The 26,283-nt window shown below is 37.4% G+C and overlaps 1 protein-coding gene across 13 annotated transcripts in view; it reads right to left on the reverse strand.

The window, feature by feature from the left end:
* Window positions 1-26,283, reverse strand: part of NRG1 (neuregulin 1) — a gene marked incomplete at both ends in the record, with an annotated part of 1,029,698 nt that overhangs the window by 16,116 nt on the left and 987,299 nt on the right. For 7 of the 13 annotated variants that reach the window (XM_079726577.1, XM_079726576.1, XM_079726574.1 and 4 more), the window contains 2 exons: window positions 4,401-4,459; window positions 17,899-18,028. In XM_079726577.1, the coding sequence (XP_079582703.1) occupies window positions 4,401-4,459; window positions 17,899-18,028 (189 nt within the window). Of the gene's footprint in view, window positions 1-4,365; window positions 4,460-5,044; window positions 5,113-17,894; window positions 18,029-23,726; window positions 23,767-26,283 lie in introns of those variants that run through there. The other 6 variants (XM_079726575.1, XM_079726581.1, XM_079726580.1 and 3 more) reach the window with 5 other exon arrangements.

A 26,283-nucleotide genomic window follows, 5' to 3' on the forward strand; every position in this document is an offset into this window, starting at 1 on the left:
CTGCTAATTATCTATACTAGTTGCATAGAAAGCTTGGTTAAGTCTTCAATGAAATTAGTAGCATGCTCATGCATACATATTACTGCATTTACAGTTTTATAGGTAAGTCTGTGAGCCTAACTCTAATTTCATTTCATGGGAAGTCATTCATATCAGGCAGCTCCAATTTCAATAATTCAAAGGGAAATTGGTACTTAAAATTGGAATCTCTTCTGGCTATAAGCCCTAACAAGGAAACAAGCAGAGGAAGCATGCATCAGTCACACTAGTCCCATAGCAAATACTACTCTAATTTATTTTTACTATTGGTGGCTACATTTCTTTCATTGTGAGTCAAGACAAGTAGGATACACAAACACTTTTCATTTTCTGAAGAGGTCATTACTTTCTATCTTTTCTATTTAATCTAATGTTGGCTTAGGCTTATTACATATCATGTGTTTCCTATTGAACTTCTGCCTAGCCACTCCATTTTTCAAATTAAATTAGTAATTCAAAAACACGAAGGTTACTGTAAACAATTTAGTTTCCTTTTCTACATGTGATTTCCTGCTGTGCAGTAAGCAATATAAAAAAATTAATTTAAATCTAAGAGTCTTCAGAAACTATTAAATATTGACTCGCTAATCCTTTGTTTTAGGATTTTATAATAGTTTGAAGAAAACTGATTAACCTATAGGTTAATTTAAACTTTCAATTGCATTAGAGAAAAGAACAAGAAAACAACTTTTTTAAAAATTGAAATTGTCCATACATGCGATGATAATTTCTGTTAAATTTGAAGACATTCAGGGTTTTATTCCTTAATATCTTGGGTCTCCTTATGCAAATAATCTCAAAGAGGTATGTGTCCTCTTGACTTTCTGCCCCTCTGAGGTTTCTAGAGGGGTCCTGTCAATGTCATTTCTAAATGAGAACAATTTAGCGTCTGACTTCTAATTTTCGACTTACCTTTACAAATGTAGATTTTTTTTTCACATATACCAACCCATATTGCCACTGAGCCCTTCCAAATGTAATAGGAAACTCTCTCCTTCCTTCCAAGCTTCCATATGCCATGAGCAAGTATTGATTCATTCACAAAAACACACACAGTGAAATCTCACTAACGCTCAGCTGGAGTTAATGATAATTTTGTCATAGGTTGAGTGTGTCTTTATTCTACTTTCAGCAAGATACACATGTTTGATAAAGAAATTAATAACTTCAGAGAGTTTTTAAAACATTTAGAAAAGTCAACACAAATAATTTAGGCACTAGTAACCTATGGTTCAAAAATACTTTTAAGGCTAAGTTTACTCATTCTGAGAATATGCCTACAAGTTCTAAAATTGTACTCTTTTAAAATAGTCTATAATTTGGGCTATTCTATAATTACTTCCTTAAAATGTTAGTTTATACATGACCTATTTGCTCCATACTGCCTGTAACTATTGAAGCTGTGAGTGCTTTTTTTCTATAACATCTATAAATTGATTATCAATTGTCTATACATATATATACACACACACACACAGAGAGACACACACGCACTCTCTCTCTCTCTCTCACACACACACACACAAAATGATGAACACAATCCTTTCAAGTAGGAATTCTGTGTCAAGAAGGGTGAAATTTGAAGCTGACTAACCTTGACAATATTTTCCTAGAAAGTATTATAAATATGTTTTATTTCAAGGAAAAAGGCTTCCTTCAAGGACGCTCTATAAAATATACATGTGTTCCTTTCTTTTATATTTTAAATCAGTTTTTATAAATCAATAAATGTCCCATAGGACACCCTGACCAGACAAACTGTATTAAATCCTAATAATGTAAGTTACATGTTAATAAGCATTTAAAAAATTGTACATTCTTTTAGAATGTGATTCTTCAACTGAAAATGTGGTTTGGTAAGTTGAACAATGTTTCTCTTTGAAGCTGGGGAATATCTTTTCTTTTAAAATGTATGTTATGCATTTCAAACTTTATGAACACCAATAAATAAATTTTAAACATTACCATGGTGGCAACACTTTTTAGTTTTTGTGTAGCCTTCATTGTTACTTGAACATAAAGTTCTCAGAGCAGCAAACATTTATTTTCCTGCCTTCTATGTGAAGGTCTGCAGAAATAAAAATTGAGAATGTAAGACATGGAAGTTAGAAAATTAACTCTGGGCAAGACAATTTTGGAAAGCAGTTTCTGATTGGAAGCTCTTGCTTTTCCAGACATGAGGCCGTGCTGATGCAGAGTCACTACAGATTTTGTTTATAAATGTGCTTCCTATCAATCTTTGTTAAATCAGGTTAAAAATGAACGCTGCTTTCCTGGACATCTTCCAAAAGTGCCACTGAAAGCTTACTAAAGAATTTATTCAAGGAATCACACTCAGATTAAATACACAGAAGCTATTTAAAAATTATATCTTAAGAAAGAGAAAATGGTCTAAAAGAGAAGCTGAGAACATTTTCTCAGGTTATTACCGTCAGATCTCACTGCATTATCATTTTGGGGGAATATCTTCATTTTGTAATGCTTTTCTCTATCTGGTACTTCAAAATTGCTTTCAGTGCACAATGATATTCCAAAAATTTAAGTATAATGCACATGTTCAGAATTTTCATTAAATTCTAAAATATAATTGTATTGAATTTACACAGTCACATGGATTTGCTAAATCTATGTCATTTGAATACAAACACATTTCTAAAAGGAAATTACTATATTAAGTAAAATTCTACTTTTACATTCTGTTTTTACTTTCTATCTTATCTACCTTTGTAACAATATTCTACAGCTGTAGAGAGAACAATTCTGTCCACTAAAGGCATTTTATTTAAAGATTCTGAATAAAGGGGAGACCGTGTTTGAAAATTTAGCAATGCCAATTTACCAATTTTTCACAACATAAAATGGTCTGTAACACAATTTTTGATCTGTAGCCTTTGTAAATACATAATAAGTACCACCTCACTAAAAAAAGAAAAAGTTTGAATAGTATGGGCCTAATCTCCCCATAATGCATATGAAATTTCTTTATTCTTCCATGTCTGTTAACATAAGGAACAGAATCTTATTCTTTGCATGTATACAAGTAAGAGTCAAATCTCATTCTTTTAGAGCCCCCAAATGACCAATTGCTATCACTGTTTCTTGTGTTACATGAATTTATACCCTAATACGCTATGTGAAATATTTCTTGGGGTGAGAAATTGACAATCTGAATCAGAGGTTGACAAATCCATTACGATGCTTTTGTAAATAAAGTTTCAATAGTACACAGCCATGCTTATGAGTTCATGCATAGTTTATGACTGCTTTTGTGCTACAGTGGCCAAGTTTTCTGTGGTTATGACACTGATGGTATGGTCTGCAAACACAAAAGTATGTACCATCTGATCCTTTACAGAAAAAAATCTGTCAACCTTTGATCTAAATGGATAACTATATGGAATCCATTTTAAATATAATGCTTTGAAAGCTCCAGAAGTAAAAGCTATAGTCCTCATTCACAAAAGCAGGAGAAATACATAGTTTAGTTATCCGTGCAATATACAATGTGAATTGGGTCTTTTAGGAATGATGTCCAAGACTTCTTGGAGCCACAGAAATCGATCAAAATTTCCCAGTTCTCATTTAAAAATATATATCTAGCAGTGAACTGTGATATTTCAAAGTAACTAATAAATATTTTTAAAAAGCAATTTTCCTAAAATTATTAGTGAAACTAGAATAACATAAATAAATGATTTAACAATTCATCTAAAAATCATTTAGACCCGAATCACTTTTTTCCTAAACAAGGTCAACAGAAGCCTGGCTATCTCCTTTGCTGTAAAATGTTTGTTTGTTTTTAATTTTCCTGCTCAGTGCTTTTTTTAAACTTAAATGCAAACTGTTTGGTTAATGAAGAGAAACATCTGCACTCTTTTTGTTCTGTTTATTTGTTAGAAATAACACATTCTGAACCGAAATGAACTTACCATCATTTCAAGTGTGTACTGGTTACAACTTAGCGAACATCCTTTTCAGGATGGGGTCATTTTATAAAGAAGATGGACTGTCCAGTGGAATGATTTTATTTTATCAATAAAATTGAGACTTTTAAATGCCTTTATTATCATTGCACTGTGTGATATAGACTATCATTTTGTATCACATTATTCAAGATCAATTTCAGAAACATCGGAGCCTCACACACCTATGAGTATCTCAGAGCCAACTAGTCATGAACAGAGGAAGTAATACAATTGCTTTTGTTAATGTTCTCATGCGACAGGCAGAGGCAGTCAATGTTAGACCTGGTAAAACACATCTAGCTCTAGGTGAAATCTGAGGGAAGATGCAGCAACAAGAAAGCAGCACCGACTGAGCATGCTCCTATTCAGGCAGAGACAGAAAGGGAGTGGACGTACTGTAGAAGCTGGCCATTACGTAGTTTTGGCAGCGATCACCAGTAAACTCATTTGGGCACCTGAGAGAAGAAACAAAAAAACAATGGTAGAAAAAACAGAGAAAAAGAGAAGAGGTGAATATATGCTAGAAAGAAGCTCCTTCAGTGACATTTGATTGAACTTGGTGAGTTCACCCTCAGGAACTGAGTCTTTGTCCTAATCATGGCTTTTAGACTCTGGCATTTCCCCCAAAGGGTTAAAAATTTGGACAAAAATGAGAGAAAGATCCCAGCATTTTAAGTGACTGCATTCTCTCAAAGGGAGTCACTTGAAGTGAAAGCAGATGTTTTCTTTAACTAGGTTTTCTATTTGACAGCATTGGTCCAAAATGTTGGAAGGAAAGGAGTTCTGGTTGGCTGGCCCGCCATGATCACCAGCATCGCTGACCATCCTGGTGGGTCATTCTTTTATAAAATTGATGACCTTTGGGGTCTGTGCTGAGACACAGTTAAACAAGGTCTCATTGAATGGGTTTATGCCCTGAGTGGTTAAACCATAACTAGAACAAAAGGAATCAGTCACAACTGAGTTGTAAAACCACCAAGTGGTAGTAATTGTTGCTGTAGTTTGGGGGAGAAAGCAAATTTCAGATTATTTTAACATACTTTCTTGGGTTTGGACTTTCATGGGCACATTCTCAGTACATCTCGCTCCAGTGAATCCAGGTTGGCACCTAGAGGGTAAAAATGTAATAAGCAATCGAACGCTAAAGACACTGAACTTTCAGACTGGCAATTTTCCTCCTATGGAGTATGGAGACTCCTACAAATGACCTGGTAGCTGAACAACATAAAAGAAAGGAGAAGACAAAACATTTAGAAAACCATGTCCCATGAAAACTGTGGGTTATATATTTCTGTTGTTTGCTTCAGTCTTCATAAAATCAGTTAACTGAAATTTAACTAGAGTGAGGTTGAAAAGTTGAAAAGAAGTGGCAAGTTCTGGGCAGCTAAGTCATTTTCCCTTGGGCATTTCTGAAGTTGTCACTGATCAATTGACTCACTATGTTAAAACACTGGTTTTGGTAAGCGCTTATAAGGTTCCATCCACCATCTTTTATTGTTTAAATGATTCTGAGCTTTTTCTTTTGTAGACACAATTTTGTACTTCATTTCATAGGTATCTTTATAAGTGAAATCAACAAACTACAATAGAAGTCAAGCACTTTCACACTCTAGTGATTACTGACAAGAAAAACTACGTCTCTTTTTGTTTTAAAGATATTACAAATTAGGTCTTACTTTTAATGGTGAACGAAAGAGGCAGACCTTTATTAGTACAAATTTCACTTCATCCAATTATCCCAAGTCAAAGGCAAATACACTTCTAAACTTTAAACAGTTATTCCTCTACTGAAGTATTTAATAAATGTCATTTTGCATTTAGAGTAAATTGTGTTGAAACTGTATAAAATTTACATTGTACTCACTCATATACATTTGCCTATCAAAATTCCAGAATCCTTGGGGCTTCCCTGGTGGCGCAGTGGTTGAGAGTCCGCCTGCAGATGCAGGGGACACGGGTTCGTGCCCCACTCCGGGAAGATCCCACATGCCGCGGAGCGGCTGGGCCCGTGAGCCATGGCCGCTGAGCCTGCGCGTCCGGAGCCTGTGCTCCGCAACGGGAGAGGCCACAGCAGTGAGAGGCCCGCGTACCGCCAAAAAAAAAAAAAAAAAAATTCCAGAATCCTGGTAGAATATTGCTCTTAAAGTCTTGTGATGGGGCTGTGCCTAAATATGGAAGCCCTTTACAATTGCTCTTTTTGTTGCTGTCACTCCAGTAACTAAAGCATTTCAGAATGGATTCATTTTACCCAGTATCATACTCTAATAAATAGGGTCATCAAAAAGTTCCAGGACACCAATATACCTCTTACAGGTGCTCCACAACCATAGCCATGATTATTAGTAATAGTTCATCTAGGCCATAACCATCATGCACACACCTCATGATTTACTTACAACCCTTTCCTCTCCAGAGTAAATAAAAATAAACACCATCTTTTTGGCATCAAAGAGATGTGAATAAAACGATTCATTTTTGCTAATATAAGGTTGATTTTTTTTCATCTCCCTTAAAGCCAAATTCAGTGCCAAAAAATGGCACTGTTCTCAAATGATTTGGTACATCTCCTTCACCTATTTCATGAAGAATGGCTTGTAAGAATAAATACTAGTAGTTCCAGATTTTCAGCGCTATAAGTACTTGGGTAAACAAAGTAAAATTATGATCATTAAAAATAATATCGGGGGCTTCCCTGGTGGCACAGTGGTTGAGAGTCCGCCTGCCGATGCAGGGGACATGGGTTCCTGCCCCGGTCCAGGATGACCGCATATGCCACGGAGCGGCTAGGCCCGTGAGCCATGGCCGCTGAACCTGCACGTCCGGAGCCTGTGCTCCGCAAAGGGAGAGGCCACAAGCTTAACAACAAACATCTTGTATTGATATAGTTTTTTCAATTCTTCAAAATATTTTTTTTAATGAACTGGTTATTTTCATTTATAATATTTTTGCTTCAATGAGTAGAGGAAGATCTGCCTAGAGAAATACAGAAATAAGAACTATAACCTGTAAGGTTGGGTCATTTCTCATGAAGATGTCATTCTACATGCTTCAATAAGAGTGCCTTCACAGGTAATTTAAGAAAAATATATGGAAACTTGTTTTCCATATAACTTATTTGACGTAAAAATTTTTGAAGTACATGGGTTTTTTGTTTTGTTTTGTTTTTTTGCGGTACACGGGCCTCTCACCGCTGTGGCCTCTCCCGCTGCGGAGCAAGGCTCTGGACGTGCAGGCCCAGCGGCCATGGCTCATGGGCCCAGCCGTTCCGCGGCATGTGGGATCCTCCAAGACCGGGGCACGAACCTGCGTCCCCTGCATCGGCAGGCGGACTCTCAACCACTGCGCCACCAGGGAAGCCCTACATGGGGTTTTTATTTGTGTATTTGTTTCTGAACCAGGACTATATAAATCCATATAGACATACACTATAATTAAGTAGGTAATTTCAGAACTAAGAATATATTCTCTAATGACCACTTCATCTTAAAGATTTAAATTCTTAATTTGATCACACAATAATCCACTTGTTTCATACAAAGAACATGGTATGAGATATGTGAATATGGTATGTGTGTGTGTGAGAAGAGAAGAGAAGAGAAGGAGAGAGAACCATTAGAGGTAAGAAATGCACGTATTATTTAAGGATCATGAAATTAACAAATAGCAGAGAAATCATGAGTCCCTTAAGAGAAGAAACACATTTATTAGAAGATTGCCATTTATGCATCCAGGATGACACTTTTGAGATCACCGGGCACAGGACAACTAGATGAAGGGGATCAAAAATCTTACCCAATCAATTTTCTAATTCGTACAAACTCCTGAGATGATGTTTCCCAGGAAACTAGCATTACCTCTGTCATAAGATGATGTATCAATAGAATATTTGGTGCAGTAACACAAGATCTGCTTAAGGTATGCCAATCCTTTTTGGAATTATCAGCTATAACCGAACCAGAACTCTCCTTTCGCTACTGTTTACCTTCACTTAGATGGATTTTCTTAGCGTAAAAGCCTTATTATTATTCAAAGTGGGGTCCAAGGACCAATAGCACCAGCATCTCCTGGAATCTTGTTAGTAGACACGTAGAATCTCAGGCCCCCATCCATAACTACTGAATAAGAATCTGTATTTGAACAAGATCCCTAAGAGATCTGTTTGTACATTAAAGTTTAGGATGTCAGGGGTCCTGACCTCCAAAAGGCCCTCTACCCTGGCATCACAGAATCTTGCTGCTTGCATGTGAGAAGCCCATTTGGCTTCACTGGGCCTCAGCTGTCCTCAGGGATAAAATGAAAGGATTTAACTAAGTGATTATCAAAGGTTTCTCTTACCACGAAGGTTCTGGGAATCACCCTCACACATGGAATCACTGTGCAAAAACCCAGACATCATTTCTTCTGAATGTATTACCAGTCAGGGAGGACTCGAGAACTTAACAAATAAATTTCTGACAGAATGGATTTTTAAGACAATCTGAAGGCAAAATAAATTTCAAATACCTATTCCTAAGCAATTCAAGGGTTCAGCGGCTATAATCATTATGTAACTTTTGTGGACGTCTAGAATTCTTACCAAATCAGATGGAAGGAAGTGGAAACAGTTTCTGCACAAGCAAACTGCAGACTGCATTGACTGGGTGGAGGAAGCATATGCAAATGGAAATGCACCTGATCTGTAGGCTCTGATTAAATTCTATGGAATTACTTCTAAAAGAATAGGCGGACTGGCTGCTGACGTATTTCTTTATTAGCACTGTACTTTAAGCACCCCAATCTATTGCTTTCTTCAGAGATAAGAGTACGATCAATTTAATCTGATTTTGAACAATATTCTTTGGCACGAGTCTGAGCACCTTCCAAGAATTTTATGTCTTAGAAGAATCTGTTTGAATAAGAACCGAGGCCCTATTGTAGCTCCAAAACTATATATACCGTTTGTTTTACTGATCAGATTAGAAGATGGAAATACATATTTTTTAATTTTAGTATTTGCTCTTAACATGCTAAACTATCTTCGTTCTATATTTGTTCTTCGTGAGATGAAAACTCAGACGGTTTTTTTTTTTTTTTTTTTTTTTTTTTTTGCGGCACGCGGGCCTCTCACTGTTGTGGCCTCTCCCGTTGCGGAGCACAGGCTCCGGACGCGCAGGCTCAGCGGCCATGGCTCACGGGCCCAGGCGCTCCACGGCATGTGGGATTTTCCCGGACCAGGGCACGAACCCATGTCCCCTGCATCGGCAGGCGGACTCTCAACCACTGCGCCACCAGGGAAGTCCCCTCATAGAAAGTTTTGTCTGAACTGAAGCAGCATCTCTTCCAACTAGGATCAACACTTCCCTGAGTGCCATATCCTCACCTCCACACATCCACACCCTGGGAGAAGGATTCCTTATTTGGCGCTCACATTGCACGCTGCCCTGATCTCTTCCACTGTTCTCACCTCTCTGTCTCGTGATTACCTCTTTGTGAGGAAGCTGACCACATTCTGATCATTTTAGAGCTCTAACGTTTAGGCTGGCTCATGAAGGACTCTCATAAAATGTTAGTTAAACTGAACCTGATTGAGGATCAGACTGCAGTGTCCAGTAAAGGACTGTATTAAGGACACTCTCACAGTCAATTGATTTGCCAGGTACAGCTCAATAACCGGCTTTTATTTTTATAGTTTGTGACCGACTCTCTCCTCTGTATACTTCCAAATAATTTTTTATAGGTGCTCCCAGTATCCCCCTATAGACTCCCTCCCTTAAATAGAAACCTTTAAAATTGTGTCTGGAATTTGGAAAAGACTCTAACTCTTTAACAATAAGTCTATTACTTCAAATTTAAATCCTGTTACTGAAATACCATCTTACCTAGGATTTAATAAAGCCATTACAGTCTAGTAACCAAGACTTCTGCACAGCATCAGTAAAATAAAAACTGTTCTTAATAATAACCATAATACATGGTGACAATCCTGATAGTCTTACTATGTAATCGATCATCAACTCATGTAATTTTGTGAAGCAATTTAGTGCTTGGTGTATTTTTTACATTCTAATTGAATAAAATATTTCTCATTGTTTTTGGTGGAGACACTAGACATAGTCAAAGATATTTCCAGAACTCCAAGAAACTTCCGGTTATTGAGGGTTTGCTAATTTTATAAGCCATTATAAATGGTTTTGTGGTTTTTTTAATTTGTGGTCAATTTATAAACCATCCTGAGACATCCTTTCTCTTCCTTTCTTTATTTCTTGGTTTCATTAATTTTCATTAGGTCCTCCCTTGATCAGGCAGGAGAAGGGAAACAGGTTTACATACGATATTTTGTCTCTATTTGGTCATCACTCTACCATGAAATAATCAGACAATTTTTTAGATAATTTTCTCCCAAAAAAGAAGAGCCCCTATTTTCTTTTCACTCTACCTCAGTACTAGTTGGGGTATTTCCTTCATATTGTACAACAGCTGAAACAATTTCTTTGATGTCCATGTTTACAAATATCAAGTAATGGAAATGCCAACAGATACATATTGAGGATTATCGGTGTGTTTAAGTGTTAGACGTTAAGGACTTTTGCTCGTGCTCCGTAAACCAGAGCTGGCAGTGTACACACCAGGTCAAACAGTGCTAATTTGTTTTTCTACAGTATCACATTGCAAGGGCTGACTTTTCTCACCCCTTCACTCAGGAATCTGGCTAGAACTCGCCCACTCACTGGCTGAGTATCTGTGTTGTAGATTATTCTCTCCCAAATGGATTGTTACTATTATTCTGCATTTTTCCAAGATGAACTTCGTTCTGTTATCCACCAAGAAGTGAAATTTCTTGAGGTTTGTATATGCTTTTCTAATTTGTGTTTTAGTGTTCTTTATGGTATCATCTGCAAAAGACATTTATTTCCTCAAGGGAATGCCTTCTTCAGTACCATTAAAGAAAATATTAAATATAATATATTCCTTCAATAACATTTCCTTCAGATTCAACCTTATACCTCCCCATCACTGTTCAGCTAGTATGGATCATCCCATTTCTTTTTTATTAAGATCTGGGGGCTAGTTCTCAATTCTTGAGATAACAGTATACATAGAGTGGCCACAGTGGACTCGTGGGTAAATACTGAGGGAAAAAAAAAAATCTAAGTTATCCTGGCTCACCAGTGTTGTTTTTCAACATCTAAGACATACAATCCCATTAATGAGGGTGCCAGTGTTTATGAATTAACCCCTCCTTGTTTGAACCCTGGTGCCCTTCCCAAAGCTCTGTTTGTACAGCTTGTTCTGAAATGCTCATCTGTAGATGAAAATCCTTGCCATTGTTTACTCTAACTGATGTATCCTTTACTTTGGGGTCAGACAATTTCATCGGATACGGGCTCAATCTATGTCCCATGCATCTACGTGTCCTTGTGACACAATGACTTATGGACTCGGCTAATTTGTGGTTTGGTTTTCCTCCCTGGAGGACGCCTTTCCCTGTCTCATCACACAGCTTAGCGATTCCAAACTTTATAGTTCCATCTACTCCAGCCTCATTTTATGATGAAACATCTAAATATTCACTTTTGACTTAAATCATTCAATAGAAATATTTCAAAGTGGTGCATTGTATTTCAAATAGACTATATGCTTCTCAAGGCGAGGGCTGCATATACTTTTTTTCCCTGACGGAGTTCTCTGCCTCTGGCTGGTTGTGGTCCCCCATGGTACATTCCCTTAGCTCCCTAAATTCTCTTCATAGCATTCAGCACACCAATCATTTATAATTAAATGAATTACTTGAAATACATCTGCTACTCACAAGAGCCTACAGACTCCATGAGGGCAGAGACCACGTGATTTTGCTCACCACTTCATACCGAGCACAAGCATAGAACTTGCCTCTTAGAGGAGATCAATAAATACATGTGGCTGCCTAACTGATTTCAGGAGAAAAAAAGGAACCAAGCTCTTAAGAACACTTAGTGTACCTGACTTTATGCCAAACTGCAGCCAAACTGGTTTCTATAAGAACAAAAGGATTTGCTTTCCTCTGTCTTCACGAAGTCAAAAATGAGTTAATAAATACCTAGGAAGTACATAGCAGGAGTCTTGATACAAGGGGACACAGAAGACATAGAACACATGGTCATGTGAAGAGCTGACTATCTACATCGAAGCCACAAGGGTCCCGCCCACTCACAAAGGTTTCTCTCCCTGTCAAATGTTACAGAAGGTAAGTGTCACACCCCCTCTGAAGGACGAACGCTTCCAGAGCTGGCTGGACTCCAGGTTTAACCCAAAATACATCCCTTTGCTCTATTCCAAATTTCTCCTTCTACAGCCATGATGATGAGGCCATAGGACACAACTTGAATCTGAACCATCACCCCCTTGTTTAATTATGTTAATTCAGCTACTAATATGTTCTAAATATCGTCATCCTCCTCATCATTGCTATGCCAGGATTTTATAAAACTTTAACCTTAGCGAGTGTCTTGACTTTCTCTCCTCATCTTGCCCGGTCCCCAGCTGTCTCTAGCCTGTATGGAAGTCTCTTTTCTCTAAGCACTTGCTATGTTTATGGTATCCCTCCCCTGCTCCAGAAGTTACTATGATGCCCGATTAGCTATCACAATGTCCAAAGTCCTCTGCCTGGCTTTCAGAGCTCAGAAACTGACTCTCCTGTCTAACTTAGTTTTTTTGTTTTGTTTTACTTCCCAGAATGGAGCTGCTCGTCTAGCTATGCATGTCACTGGGTCTCATGGGAAGATTACTGCAGCCTCAGTGTCTGCCTGGTATATGGAGAAAACTCCATAAATGATGACGATGTTTATAAAGTCTTCAACTAATTCCAGTCTTTTCCTTCTTTAAATTCTCATTACCATAACAATCAGCACTGTACCACTTGGGATATAGTCACTTTAACTGATGTACTATTTTAGTTACTCCATTTCTGTAAGTAGACTAAGTTCCCAGGGACAAGCGACCATGCTTCATGTTTTCTCTGTGTTTTCAAAAATGCCTGGCATAGATGTAGCTGTTCTATAAACAAATGTTAATTAATATTTCATTTACTGAGTTTAATTTATTATAACAAATTTGTTGTGACTTTATCTCCTCTAGCTATATATTTTTCATAACTATCTCAATAATAATGTGTAATACAATATAGGCCCTTATATATACTACATGGCTTCATAAAAAATAGACAAAATCCTAAGTTCATGTTTAAAGGCACCTCCCATCTTCCTATGTTTTGTTTGCTTTTTGTTTCTGTTTTCTGTTTTTACATATAAGGAAGTTAATGATCAGAGATAGTACATGATTAAATGAATGTCAAATGCAAAGTTATAAAGCTAGCTGGTGGCCCCAACAAATCAAATAAAAACTGCTAGTGTTAAATAAAATGAAGAACTGGGAATTAAATATGATAACACAGTCTGTTAAGACAGGTGTATATATTTTTCCAATGTCTACAGAGAGAATGTAATTCTACCATTTATTTTTTATTATAAGGAAAAAGAAATCTTGCTTCCCCAGAGTTAGAAGTGCTTTAGCAGAAATGAATTCATTTAATTTCACTGACTCCCTGGGAAGAAGTTTGGAGAACATATTAACTCTATGTTATAAATATACTGTCCAGAGAGTTGAAGTGAAAGAGCTCAGACTATTCACCAAAATTGGTGGTTAAAACTCTAATCCCCACATGGGGAAGGCACATCTGCCCACAGGACAGCATCATGGGTTTATAAATACGGTCTGGTATAAAATCATTTTTAGATTAAAAAGAAATCACATCAACATCTTCCAAAATAGTTCTCTAAGTAAAGCTGTTCAGGAGAGCAGATATACAAGAACAAGGGGAGAAAACAAAGAGGAACATCTGGACAATGTCATGTTCAAACTGTCCTGTTTCTTTGAACCATGTGACTACGTGGGGTACCAGAGGGTAAAAGATGGAATGATTCTTTTCTGGTCTTTATGCAATCTGGAATAGTAACTGTTTTTTTTTCCCCCCAGGATAAATTTTAAGTTACTATAGAGAGAAGAGAAATATAAAAGATGAGAAACACCACAGAAATTCCCGCACAGTTCCCAGAGGAGAAGTCCAAGTAACCAGCAAACCTCTCCTCAGAGAAGTGTTTAACTGTTATATGGTTAATCCATTTGGAACACCTTGTTCTAAACAGAGAGACAAAAGAGCTTTGCTGTAAAGTCTTCGACTTCAACTCCCCAAAAGACAACAGTGGATGAGATGACCAGAGAGACTACTTGGAAACTCGTGTGCTTGTGGTGTGTCTGAGTCATGTCTTTAGCCAGGGATAAAGCTGATTTTGAATGATGTGGCACATGCTTCAGAAACGTTTTGCCCTGGACAGATGGACCATGTGGAAACTATGAACTGGCTTCATACACAGGACCATGATGAGCCAATGCAACACTTTCGTGTTTTCTGTTTCTATTCAAGTCGTCCAGTGAACAATATAATATCGTAAGACATGGTATATGATGTGCCTTGGTTTCACTTCTGACTAAACTATTTTTACTGTTATAGATGTTTTTAATACAGGGATTAAAAAACAATTAGACAAATTTGACAAAAAAGGCATGACGTATTTTGGATAGTGAACATATTCCAATTCTTCCATCAATGGCTTGCTCTGATGCATCAGTAAAGACATGGTGCAAAAGGGGGATAAAACTGATCAAAATCATAGATGTCAAAGATTTTGTTTCCCACAAGATCTCGTAGTAAGCTTTAACGCTTTTCTGAAAGATTATATTACCAAAAAAAAGATACAATAAAAGTATAATGCCAATTTGTTGAGAACTAGAAGACGATTAGCTTGGGGGAAACAATATTCATTCATGGGTTGCTGCTTTAATAACTGTTGGAGGAAGATAACATTTCACTTTAAGATTAGAAAAATATATAACAAGTTATTTCTTTCTGGATTGGGCTTAAAATTTAATGAAAAGCTGTGTGGGTGAAAAAAATTCCAGTGTTGGCACAATACCAAAATGGAACAAATGAACAGCACTTAGGCGATAGCACTTTTTGTACAGGACATGGGAGGGCCACAGAAGAGCTGAAATTAACACGTGGAAAATAACTGCACTGGTTCCTAAGAGGTATTCAGAAACTATCATATATACTCACTCAGCTTGTAAATCTTTGCAAAGGCTACAGTGAAAAATAATCATGTTTCATTATTATAATTAAAATACAGTGGTCTCAGATGTTTTCTAAAGAAGTAAAAAAGAGAAAACATAGATAATCTGGGTACAATTGTTTAAAAAGGAGAAGCGGGCTTCCCTGGTGGCGCGGTGGTTGAGAGTCCGCCTGCCGATGCAGGGGACACGGGTTCGTGCCCCGGTCTGGGAAGATCCCACATGCCGCAGAGCGGCTGGGCCCGTGAGCCATGGCCGCTAAGCCTGCGCATCCGGAGCCTGTGCTCCGCAACGGGAGAGGCCACAACAGTGAGAGGCCTGCGTACCGCAAAAAATAAATAAATAAAAATAAAAAGGAGAAGCATTTAAAGGAACTATAATTTTAAGTGTTTTTTTCAAGTGATTTATTAAAACATAATTAGGTTGTATGTCTATGACTAGGACGGAATAAAGGATTACCCATATAATAAATGCACCTCATATTTTACAGATTATAATTCTCAGCTTCTGGTATTTTCTATTTTCATAGAGAAAATCTTACAGGAAACTATAAAATTTGGTCAGCCCCCAGGTACACACTGCTATATTTAAAAAGGATAACCAACAAGGACCTACTGTAGAGCACAGGGAACTCTGCTCAATGTTATGTGGCCGCCTGGATGGGAGGGGAGTCTGGGGGAGAATGGATACATGTACATGTATGGCTGAGTCGCTTTGCTGTGCACCTGAAACTACCATAGCATTGTTCATCGCCTATACTCCAGTATAAAATAAAAAGTTAAAAAAAAAATTGGTCATCCCCATACACTATGATAAATATGTGCAGGGAGGAATGTTTGGGCTGTATTCACAGCAAGTTGGCAGAACCAGTCTAAAACTGACCAACTTTAATTCTTTGCTATAGGTATGCTGAGTTGAATATACTGGTTGTCAAAAAGTGAATCTTTAATTTTAAAACAATAAACACTGAGAGTCATAAAATCCTTCAGACCTGAAAGAAATGATTTTTTCTATATACTCTTTCACTTTTATCTTGCTTTAAAGCTTTGAAAAGACTCTGACTTATTAACTTTATCTTGGCTTATAACTATTACCTATATCTATGAAAGGGATATTTAGTAATTGAAATTAGAATTTTACTCTTGTGATTCCTAGTCTTTTATTCACTACAAAAGTAATAAAGTATAAAAGCATAAGATACTATAAGGATAATGAAAGTAATAATAAAATAAAATAATAAAATAAATAAAAGACTATAGCTGCTTTTATAAGTTGTCTGTTTTCATTGATAAAATCGGCCACACAACCAGCAAAACTTGTCTTCTCTGCTTCTACTCTATTAAAAGGAGAGATGTTGAGGGCAAAAAAGCAGATCTGGGAGGTACTTGCTTACAGCCCTGAGGTCCCACGAGACATTCTACACATAGCCCGTGTCTAGATCAGCACAGGAACAGCAAAACGTTTCTACCAAAATGGCATTTTTTTTGGTGCTATGATTTTAAAATATATGTCCTTTAAGATGCATTTTATTACTTACAAACAATGAAGGCTTTCTTAGAAAAGGGACTTAAATATTTGCATACTATTTACATGATGTAGAAGGGAATTGGCCTTCTTAATGATTTCTTGTGCCTTTTTTCTCATTTTGCTAATTGCTCTTTCTATTAACTCATCTGTCTCTCTGACAAACTTGTTCTTCTTTGTCAACATTTGGGTCACAAGCTAGTAATATTCTGGAGCCAGAGATGATTGTTATGATGATATGTTTTTTTTCTCATTTAGGACAAGCACTGCTACTTTAGAACAGTGGGATACAGCTCTTAGTCAACTGCAAAATAAATGTGTATTTTTCACCGCATATTTAAATATCTTTTACCACATCAAATTATTTGAGTCCATGGACCACATAGAACCTAAATATCAAGCGTAGACTAAAAATGCATGGCACAATAAACACGTGCTTTTTAATGAGACCTACTAATTTTAACTGCAAGGTTTAAATATTTAATGTAACCTTACTGACAACATCTTTGTTTAATTCTGTCTGTTGAGAGAGAATAACTGTGATACTTCTTAATGGTTCATTAACTCCTCAGGTCATTGGAGAGAGCGCCATTCTAAATATATCTATAAATAACTGTAGTACATGAAAGAACACTCTGCCTTCTACATGCAATGATGCTACACACACTAAATGCATTTCCAAACAAATGCAAGTTGCTGATTTTTCATTAGTGAGATCGACCTAAATTCCATTTTTAAAAAGGAGTTATAAAAGAATAAGCTAATGCCAAGTGTAACAGATGTGTCAGTAAAGAATCTTCTGCACTTCTGCTTCTTTTAGTTGTCCTATTCGTTTTGCAGGTGACCACCGGGGTAAAAAGGAACATCATCTTACAGCTTCATCCATACACTGGATGGAGACGTAGGTATCCAAAGTTCCAGACCTCTATGATATTTGCACATCTCTCTTAGGTAACAATGAGGAAAACCACGAGGAAAGCAACTTTATAAATATGAAGGCAAAAAAAAAAAAAAAACAACCCACCTTGAAAAAGGCAAAATAACATTCTGGATATAACAGAGAAGATGATAAATGGTATGAACTTTTCACAACACTTTAAAAATAAAACAGCATTATTCAAAGGATGCAACGAAATTGGAAAAAGCAGCAACGATACATCATGAGACATGGAATCATCTAAAAGAAGCAGTCATGGACATAAGCCACACAGAAGATTTCTTTTCTTACTTGCACAAGTATCTTGAGGGGTTTGAAAGGTCTTTCACCATGAAGCACTCGCCTCCATTCACACAGAAAGTTTTCTCCTTCTCTGCACACTTGACAAGATGGCTTGTCCCAGTGGTAGATGTAGATGTGGCTGGATAAAAGATAAAGAAGGGGAAAGGTTTATACCCATCTTTCCCTCTTCTAAGCAGCCTTTAATCTTAAATTCTCTTAAAAGAAAGAGTTCATATAAGATACGGCATACTCCACTAAACTTTCAGGCTTAATAAATAACAGCAAAGACGTTAAGTACTTTCTGGGTGTAATTAAATATAATAAAATTATAAAAGGTAATTATAGTTAATTAATTTAATTATAATTAAATAGGCAACAGGTTCAACATTTCTTATAACTAATACTTTTTCTAAGGAAGTTGGAAAAGAGAACATCTATTGTCATTAAGAAAAATACATTTTCCAGGAAGGCTCAAAAATAATGACATAAATTCATATCAGTGCAACTGAATGTAGATATTAATTTTTAATGGCAACTAATTAATAAAATTATTTTTTTTGAAATTATGTGATATATGTGTATGGACTTGATATTTTTTAGACATAATGTATAGCAAAGAAAAATACAAGGTGGCTTATTTGTTCCTAATGAAAAAAATATTATTAATTGAGTATGTATTAATGTATAGATCAGGGGGCATTCTGTTCAAAATTTCCATTCTATTCTAATTTCTACTCAGAAGAATATTATTGAATGTCTGATTGCCATCACGCTTTTGAAGAAATGCAAAGACAGTCTAACATTGCTGCCAATGTAGAATAAAGCACTGAAAAATTCATCCATTCTGAAGTAGGAGTAGAAACAAGTTTTAATTTTGGTTGGCAATGTCTTCATGTGATAAATCTGATTATTCACTTGCCTTCAAACTTCACAGTTATTAGAAAGTCAGGCTGACACTGATTGCTCCACCTTTAGGTGCAGGGATTAAATGAAGCCAAAGTCCTGAGACTGTAAGAGCATTTAGTCTCAGAACTTCTCCCCAAGTACAGCATTGGGAGCCCCCTAAACACTGCTCAGTCTCAACCCCAAACAGTCTAACTCCCAACATAATGTTTATCACTGACATTATCAAGATGAAACGTAAAACCAACATGTCCAGCCAACGAAGATTCTATTTACTCTCCCGAGGTAGAGAGAGTCCATCTTCAGACATAAGTTTTTCTCATCGATTATCTGACTCATTCTTAGTGACTTTTAATTCTTTGTCTTCCTTATCAATTTCTATTTTACGATCTGCATGTGAAACTCAGATGCCCTTGTTTATTTTATTTGACCTGTCGTATTTTTCCATTTTCTCCTGCCTTTCTTTTTCATTTCCTACACAAGCGCACATTTTGCTTTGACATTTAACCTAATTGTGACCCTAACTCTGCTTGATTTTTACTCTACCTGATTGAAATACTGAGCATCTGATTATTCAGTTTCTAAACGACTCGAGGCCTTTCTTGTCTCTTATTCTCCTGTCTATGGCATGTTTGGGACCATTTCTCTGTTCTCACCATGGCTTTCAGGAGGAACAGCAAAGGGCAGTCAAAATGATTTGACCTTTGGAGACAGATCTGGTTCAAATCCCATCTCCTACTAGCTTTGTGTCCTTGAGCAAGTCACCTAACCATCCAGAGGGTCAACGTTCCCATTTAGAAAACAGGGTAAGGGCACTCTTACAGGACTCTTCTAGAGATAAAAGGAATTGGCACAAAACTGGCATCCGAAGAGTAATAGCAGGTATGATTACTGAACAAGTAGGGAAGAATATTAATTTTGGTATCTATCAATCAGATGTAAAATTTGATAACAAATCTGAAGAGTTCAAAGAGGCATGTTTTCCTTGAATCATTGTTATGGGTAATTAAGAACTGGGTCAACTTTCAAATTATTGCAACACAAAGTCCTTTTCAGAATGCATTTCCAGATGTCCAGCTCGGGTCTACAAACCCAACCAAAAGAACCAGGGAGAGAGAGGAGAGAGGTGATGTTACCCTCTGCCAGCAGCTACACTTTTACCATCTTTATCAGGAAGAGGGGAAACACAGCTTGCATCCTTTGGTCTATAAAATCATGGAGTAGACAATTTCTACACATCACTTAGCATAGATTTTAACATAATATTATATCTTCATGTGAAAAACTGTTTACTTAGGTGCTATGGATATTTTCATCCATGGCGACTGCTTTTAAAAAATATTAGGAGGGGGTTTGTCTTAAATGTTAAAGGTTTTGTGCTTACGAGTTTCAACTGCTGACAGGGATCTATGGGGATGACACATTGGGCAGAGTATTTTTGCCGAGGGGACCCCCTGCAGTGTTCTGTCACCATCATTCCTGCAAAGGAGCCCTGAGCCTCAAGCAGACCCCAGTGGTCCCTGAATCCCTGACAGGCCGCTAAGAATTACCCCTCATCCAAACTGGGCAGCAAACCCTGCAGCAGGCTCTTTCAGGACAAATGCTGAGGCTTTTTATTAAAAACAACAAAATCAACCCCCTCCTTGCCAAAGCAGACCCTCCATATTAATTGCAAACTTACAATGAAAATTAGCTGTGACAGAGACAAGAGACAGAAACATCATACCTATTCCTTGGATTTTCTGATCTTGTGTTATCAAATAAGTAGGATTAAGAAATGCCAGTTAAAACTAGAAACAATCCCTTTTTTTCAGTCCTTTAAAAGTATTTTTCTTGATATGATTATCCTTTGAATTATCCTGCAGCTCTGAGTTATGACACATTCATTTTTTTTTTTTTGGTACGTGGGCCTCTCACTGTTGTGGCCTCTCCCGTTGCGGAACACAGGCTCCGGACGCGCAGGCTCAGCGGCCATGGCTCACGGGCCCAGTGGCTCCGTGGCATGTGGGATCTTCCCGGACTGGGGCACGAACCCGTGTCCCCCGCATCGGCAGGCAGACTCTCAACCACTGCGCCACCAGGGAAGCCCATGACACATTCATTTGAAAAATTCTTAGATCATGACTTGACACTAGAAATGGGATAGTTGATCATAAAATAATTCTTGGAGAAAATGAAGTAGCAGCTCTCTTACGTGTCATGGACTATCCTGCTTAGCGCTTTTATCCTTTAGTAGCAGCGAAAACAAAAATGATCATGGAATTGCAAAGCAGCAGTTATCTCCCAGGTGACACAAAGTGTGGACCAACTGGGTTACAGCTGTTCTGAACCAACAGCCAAGCACAGGAATAAGTTGTAATTGTCAGAAGAACCTGGGATCTGGATGGTGATATATGCACCTTTCAGATTTTTGCCAAGTTTCCTTATATATTCTCCTTAGTTGACCGCAGTGCACAGTCAGCCCTAAGCACATCTATAAATTTTGCAGTGATATCCTTTCTCTTTGGCCTATATACGCTGTATTGCTAAGTCAGTTTCCGTGTGGTAATTCTGCCAGAAATTAATGAAACAGACAAAGCAGGTTCTCAAACCAAACTGTGGAAACAGCATTCTTTCTGGGGGAGCTGGCAGGAATTTATCAGGGGTAAAGCTAACAGTTTTGCTAACAGAATGTGCTTTTGATATATAAAAGATGAGCTTCATAGCTGTTCCTGGCAGTAGGTGACATAGATCTCACTCATTCAATCCTTAATGAAAACTGCTTCCCTCTGCTTTGTAACTAGTTTGTCATAATCTGGGAGTTGCTTAACTTCTAGTAAGTGCTAACTGGACAGCAATTGGGAACACTGATAAGTGTGACTTCATTACTTTTAAGTTTATCATTTATATGAACGTTTTATCCCAAACACACTTTCCTTGGGATGTTACCAATTACAAAATTATAAGGAAGAAGTATAAGTACAGCAGTTAACTTGTTACCAGAGGATTTCTTCCGAGTGTTTTACTCTCCACCCCGTCTGTCTTGGTAGTATAGATCAGGACTAGTGACCATTCTGGGGAAGTCTGAACAGTTCTCTGACTTAGCCAAGGATTTGGACACTAAGATGACCATTTAAAGATCCGCCAGGGGGCTTCCCTGGTGGTGCAGTGGTTGAGAGTCCGCCTGCCGATGCAGGGGACATGGGTTCGTGCCCTGGTCCAGGAGGATCCCACATGCCGCGGAGCGGCTGGGCCCGTGAGCCATGGCCGCTGAGCCTGCGCGTCCGGAGCCTGTGCTCCGCAACGGGAGAGGCCATGGCAGTGAGAGGCCCGCGTACCACAAAAATAAATAAATAAATAAATAAAATTCCCCAAATCCTGCACCAGGAAATAGGACTCTCTCCTTTCTAGTCCTCCCTCCCTTCCCTAATCCTTCTCCTCCCTCCTGCCCTCCTTCCCTCCCTCCTTTTTTCCTTCCTTTCACAGTTCTTTAATGACCACCTATTATATGCGAGGCATAATAATAACTAAAGTTACTGGGGTTGAAAATTGTAAGACTGTAAAGAATTCTCCCTAAAAGGAGATCTTTATAGATGAAATGTAGTGAAATGACCCTGGAGTTAGCTGAGAAGAATCAGGGGACCAAGACACAATTTTGCCAATTACTAGCTGTGGGACTCTGGTCCAGCTACCTGCCTCAGTATACTCAGCTGCAAAAATGAGGTATCGCAGGGTTGCTGCAGAGTTTGATAAAACACTTTGTCAGTTGCAAAACTGCACACAAATAGAGGATATGTTTCCATTACTAATGGCATAAATATGGAACAAAGAGAAGCAAAAACATGTCTGTCCAGACACTGTAAGTACATATAATCAAGCCTCGAATGTTGTTTCTTAGCAAATTTTTCTTCTACAAAATGTGAAGAGATGGTCTGATTTGGAGGGGTAACCACTGAATGATTGCAAAGCATCAAGTAAATATCAATAACTTACTCTAACTTTTTCAAAACCACTGTCAATAATTTATACCCATTCAATTGGCTTACAAAATAAAACTGAAGAACAATTTGAGTTAAAAGAAAAAGAAGCTATCTTAAATGTGTAATTATTTTCAACTTTCCAGATCCACACAATTCTCTAATATTTCTTAAGAAATTTTTTTTATTGAAGTATAGTTGATTTACAATATCGTGTAAGTTTCAGGTGTATTTCTCTAATATTTCTGACCAAGCTTCCAAGTTACATGAATTCATTGTATTTATAATCTTGTGTGTTATTGTAACAGTTTAAAAACTCTAAAAAATTTAAAAATAGTTTGATGTCCATTGAATATGGGCCATAGTATAAACTCTGTTTATAACTCAACATTTTGGAAATCACGTACTATTGCACACTTTAGTAAATACACAGAATAAAACTTTGAGGAGTAATTGAGTGTTCTCTGCTCATTACTCAATATTTTCCCATGGAATCACACAGTATTTCCTATAGAATACCAGCCTTTTTCTGCTCAGAGACAGGCTAAAAAGAAAATAATGCTGGAAAGGATGCTTCCCTTTCTTGCTTGTGTTAAGTGGTGTTTTCCTTATCAGTGAAGTAGACAGCACTAACAGACCAGGGCCATTACACAAATGCAAACTACTGATAAGAAGCCAGTCTCTTTTTCCTTGACAATTAGCAGGAATTAGTATGAGTGTATAGTGTTTACCCCAAGAAGCAATCATTAGCTCCTATCTGCCCTGAGCGAATAAGCCCTGACTAGGAGTTTTTAGGACAATTCTTAACTATTTACTCGCAGAAGATTAAATCACTCTCTGCAGTTTTCTCAATAACATATACAATATTAACAATTTTTATATTCTAACTTTTTATATTCTAAATATTAACAATTTTTATATTCTAACATGAAACTGTCAATCGCTACAAAGTTGTAGGTTTTTTTTTAAAATCCTTACCTGTGATATCTTCCATGGCTATGTATTTAGAAATCTGCATGCATTCTTGCTCTTTGATCTCCCAATTAAAAAAAAATCTGAAATTATTATTCTTGCTCAGAATATAGCTCCTCAGCAATTATGTACCAGAGCACTTTGAACTTCTATTGGGAAGAAATGCTTATGTGGTTCCTGAAAATGACGCTCTGGCTCAGAAGCTGAGCAGGAAAAGCCATGCCACCTAATGCAGCTTCTACAGATGCCAACGGAAGGATGGGGGAGGCATTAGTTCTCCAAACGAAAATCCAGAGCCAGACTCAGAACCACTAAAGCATCACCATTCTGGGTTGGCATTTTTTTGCAAGTAGTAATTCAATCCGTTGCTGAATAGCAAATAGGTACTTGAGAAAAAAATGACAGAAGATCAAAGAAACCCATCCTGACTTGGAGGTTCCCAGAGTCCATCTCCTTGGCCTCTCCGCTACTGAACTCTGCTATAGAAACAAACAGGGAAGCCAGGGAAGAACCATCACGAGACCAGAAATGGAACCAGAACTTTCTAAACTAGAATTAGGGCATCTCAATTCATGGACCTCAGGACTTGGTGACATGGTAGATTACCTACAAGGTGAGAGTCTGTCCAAAGAATAAGCCGACACCAAGGGCTGGTGGAGGTTAACTGGTTTAAGTAGTGAACTTGAGCTTTGGCATCATAACACACATAGAATGGGAGACCCAAAAGAATCTTCACATAGTGTCTAATTTATCCCATATTGAAAAAGAGGATACAGATCATCTCAAAAGAACAGTTCTGCAGTCTTTCATCAAATACCTCCAGCTAAAAATTCACAAAAGTGTACAGGCTGCCCAAGGTCACATAAGTGAATTTGGACATGCTTGTTTTCTGTTTTCTTACACGTACAGTGGGCCTGAAGTAGGTTAACAGGATTGCCTTTAGATCCCTCCCTCCTTTACAAGCTCTCAGGGCAGACCCTAATATTTTTTCTTCCTTCTTCAGCAGAATGAAAAGTGACCCTTGGGTGTTTCTCCTTATAAAACAAAATTCTAATTTTTGTTGTAACACTGAGCTCATTTGTAGCTAAACCAAAAGGAGATCCTAAGTTCCCAGCAGTTGCTGAGCAAATGCTTTGGTGTCATTAGATAGTGTTCTCCTTAGAAAAATAAAAATTGTCAACAAGGGTTATTTTTCAAACACAGAAGTGGCTATTTTTTTTCTTTTTTTCTGACAGCACATTTCACTCATGACACAGTGTAATCATTCTAGTCTACTACTTCTTAGAGCAACATGTCAATGGCATAAATGTCTTTAGGATGTCTTAGCTTTTCTAAAGAAGAAGGAGTCTCCTCCCACAGTGTATGGCTGGCCAGGTGGTTACAAGAATGCTACATTTTCTTCCTTACAAAGCCAATAATCTTCTCCTAGCTAAGAAGCCAGCTCCAGAAATACAGTTCTGCTATATATTTTCTACTAATCACTGACAGTTTTATCTGAGTATAAAATTTCCATAGCCAGAAGTCAACGAATTTTCAAGCTGTTCCTTGAATATTTTCCTATCAACACCTATTCTAAAGGAGTAAGATCCATCTAGCCTACAAAGCAAATATTAGCAGTCAGTTGACTGGCTTAATTTGATATTATAATCTCATCAGGCTAAAGGTAGAAGGGGCACATTCTTTACTGTATTCTACATAGTTTACCAGTATCAATTTGGTTGGGAGAAGGTCATGTCAATGTAGAAAATGTTAACCTGTCATTTTCCAAATTAGTCAAAAGTTTGGAGCATCAAACAGAACACACCAAAACAAAGGGAACTGATCAAGGATTCAGTTACTCAGCGAGCTGCTGAAATTACCATGTGACATTTAATGACATCGGTTAATTTATTCATCAACCAAAATACACTTAGAAATGAAAGTAGACGAAAGGTCAAAAGACAGACACTATGAGGCAAATTCATTATCTTATTCATCAAATTAAAAAAAATCATGGCATATCAAAAATAAAAGCCATATGGTCATTTCAAAAAATAATCAACATGGCTGAGATTGAAAATCAATTTCTCTAAAACTATCTACAAAGTATTCTTACCTCCAAAAATCAAATCTGAATTTAATCAAGCATCCAGATACAGCTACTAATTTACAGGAAGAACACAGGTCAGAGGAACATATAAAAGAACACCATGGGATGCAATCAGCAAAGCCCAATCTATGGAGAACTCTACAGAGCAAATAACCTGATTTCTTAAGAAAAAGTTAAAAGAAGATAAAAAGACAAAGAGAGCTAGAGCTAGAGACAGACCAAAGGGTGAGAGAAAAGAAAAACCTAAAATATAGACATTAAAAAGGGACATTAAACCAATTGCAATGAGTGAAACTTATTTGGATCCTGATGTAAGAGGAAATCTGATCACTGATTACAAAGGGTTATCATTAATTGGTATATGTGTCATATACTACCCAAAGCAATCTACTGATTCAGTGCAATCCCTATCAAACTACCACTGGTATTTTTCACAGAACTAGAACAAAAAATTTCACAATTTGTCTGGAAACA

The sequence above is a fragment of the Hyperoodon ampullatus genome (genome assembly GCF_949752795.1).
Source record: "Hyperoodon ampullatus genome assembly, chromosome: 20".
Classification (NCBI taxonomy): domain Eukaryota; kingdom Metazoa; phylum Chordata; class Mammalia; order Artiodactyla; family Ziphiidae; genus Hyperoodon; species Hyperoodon ampullatus.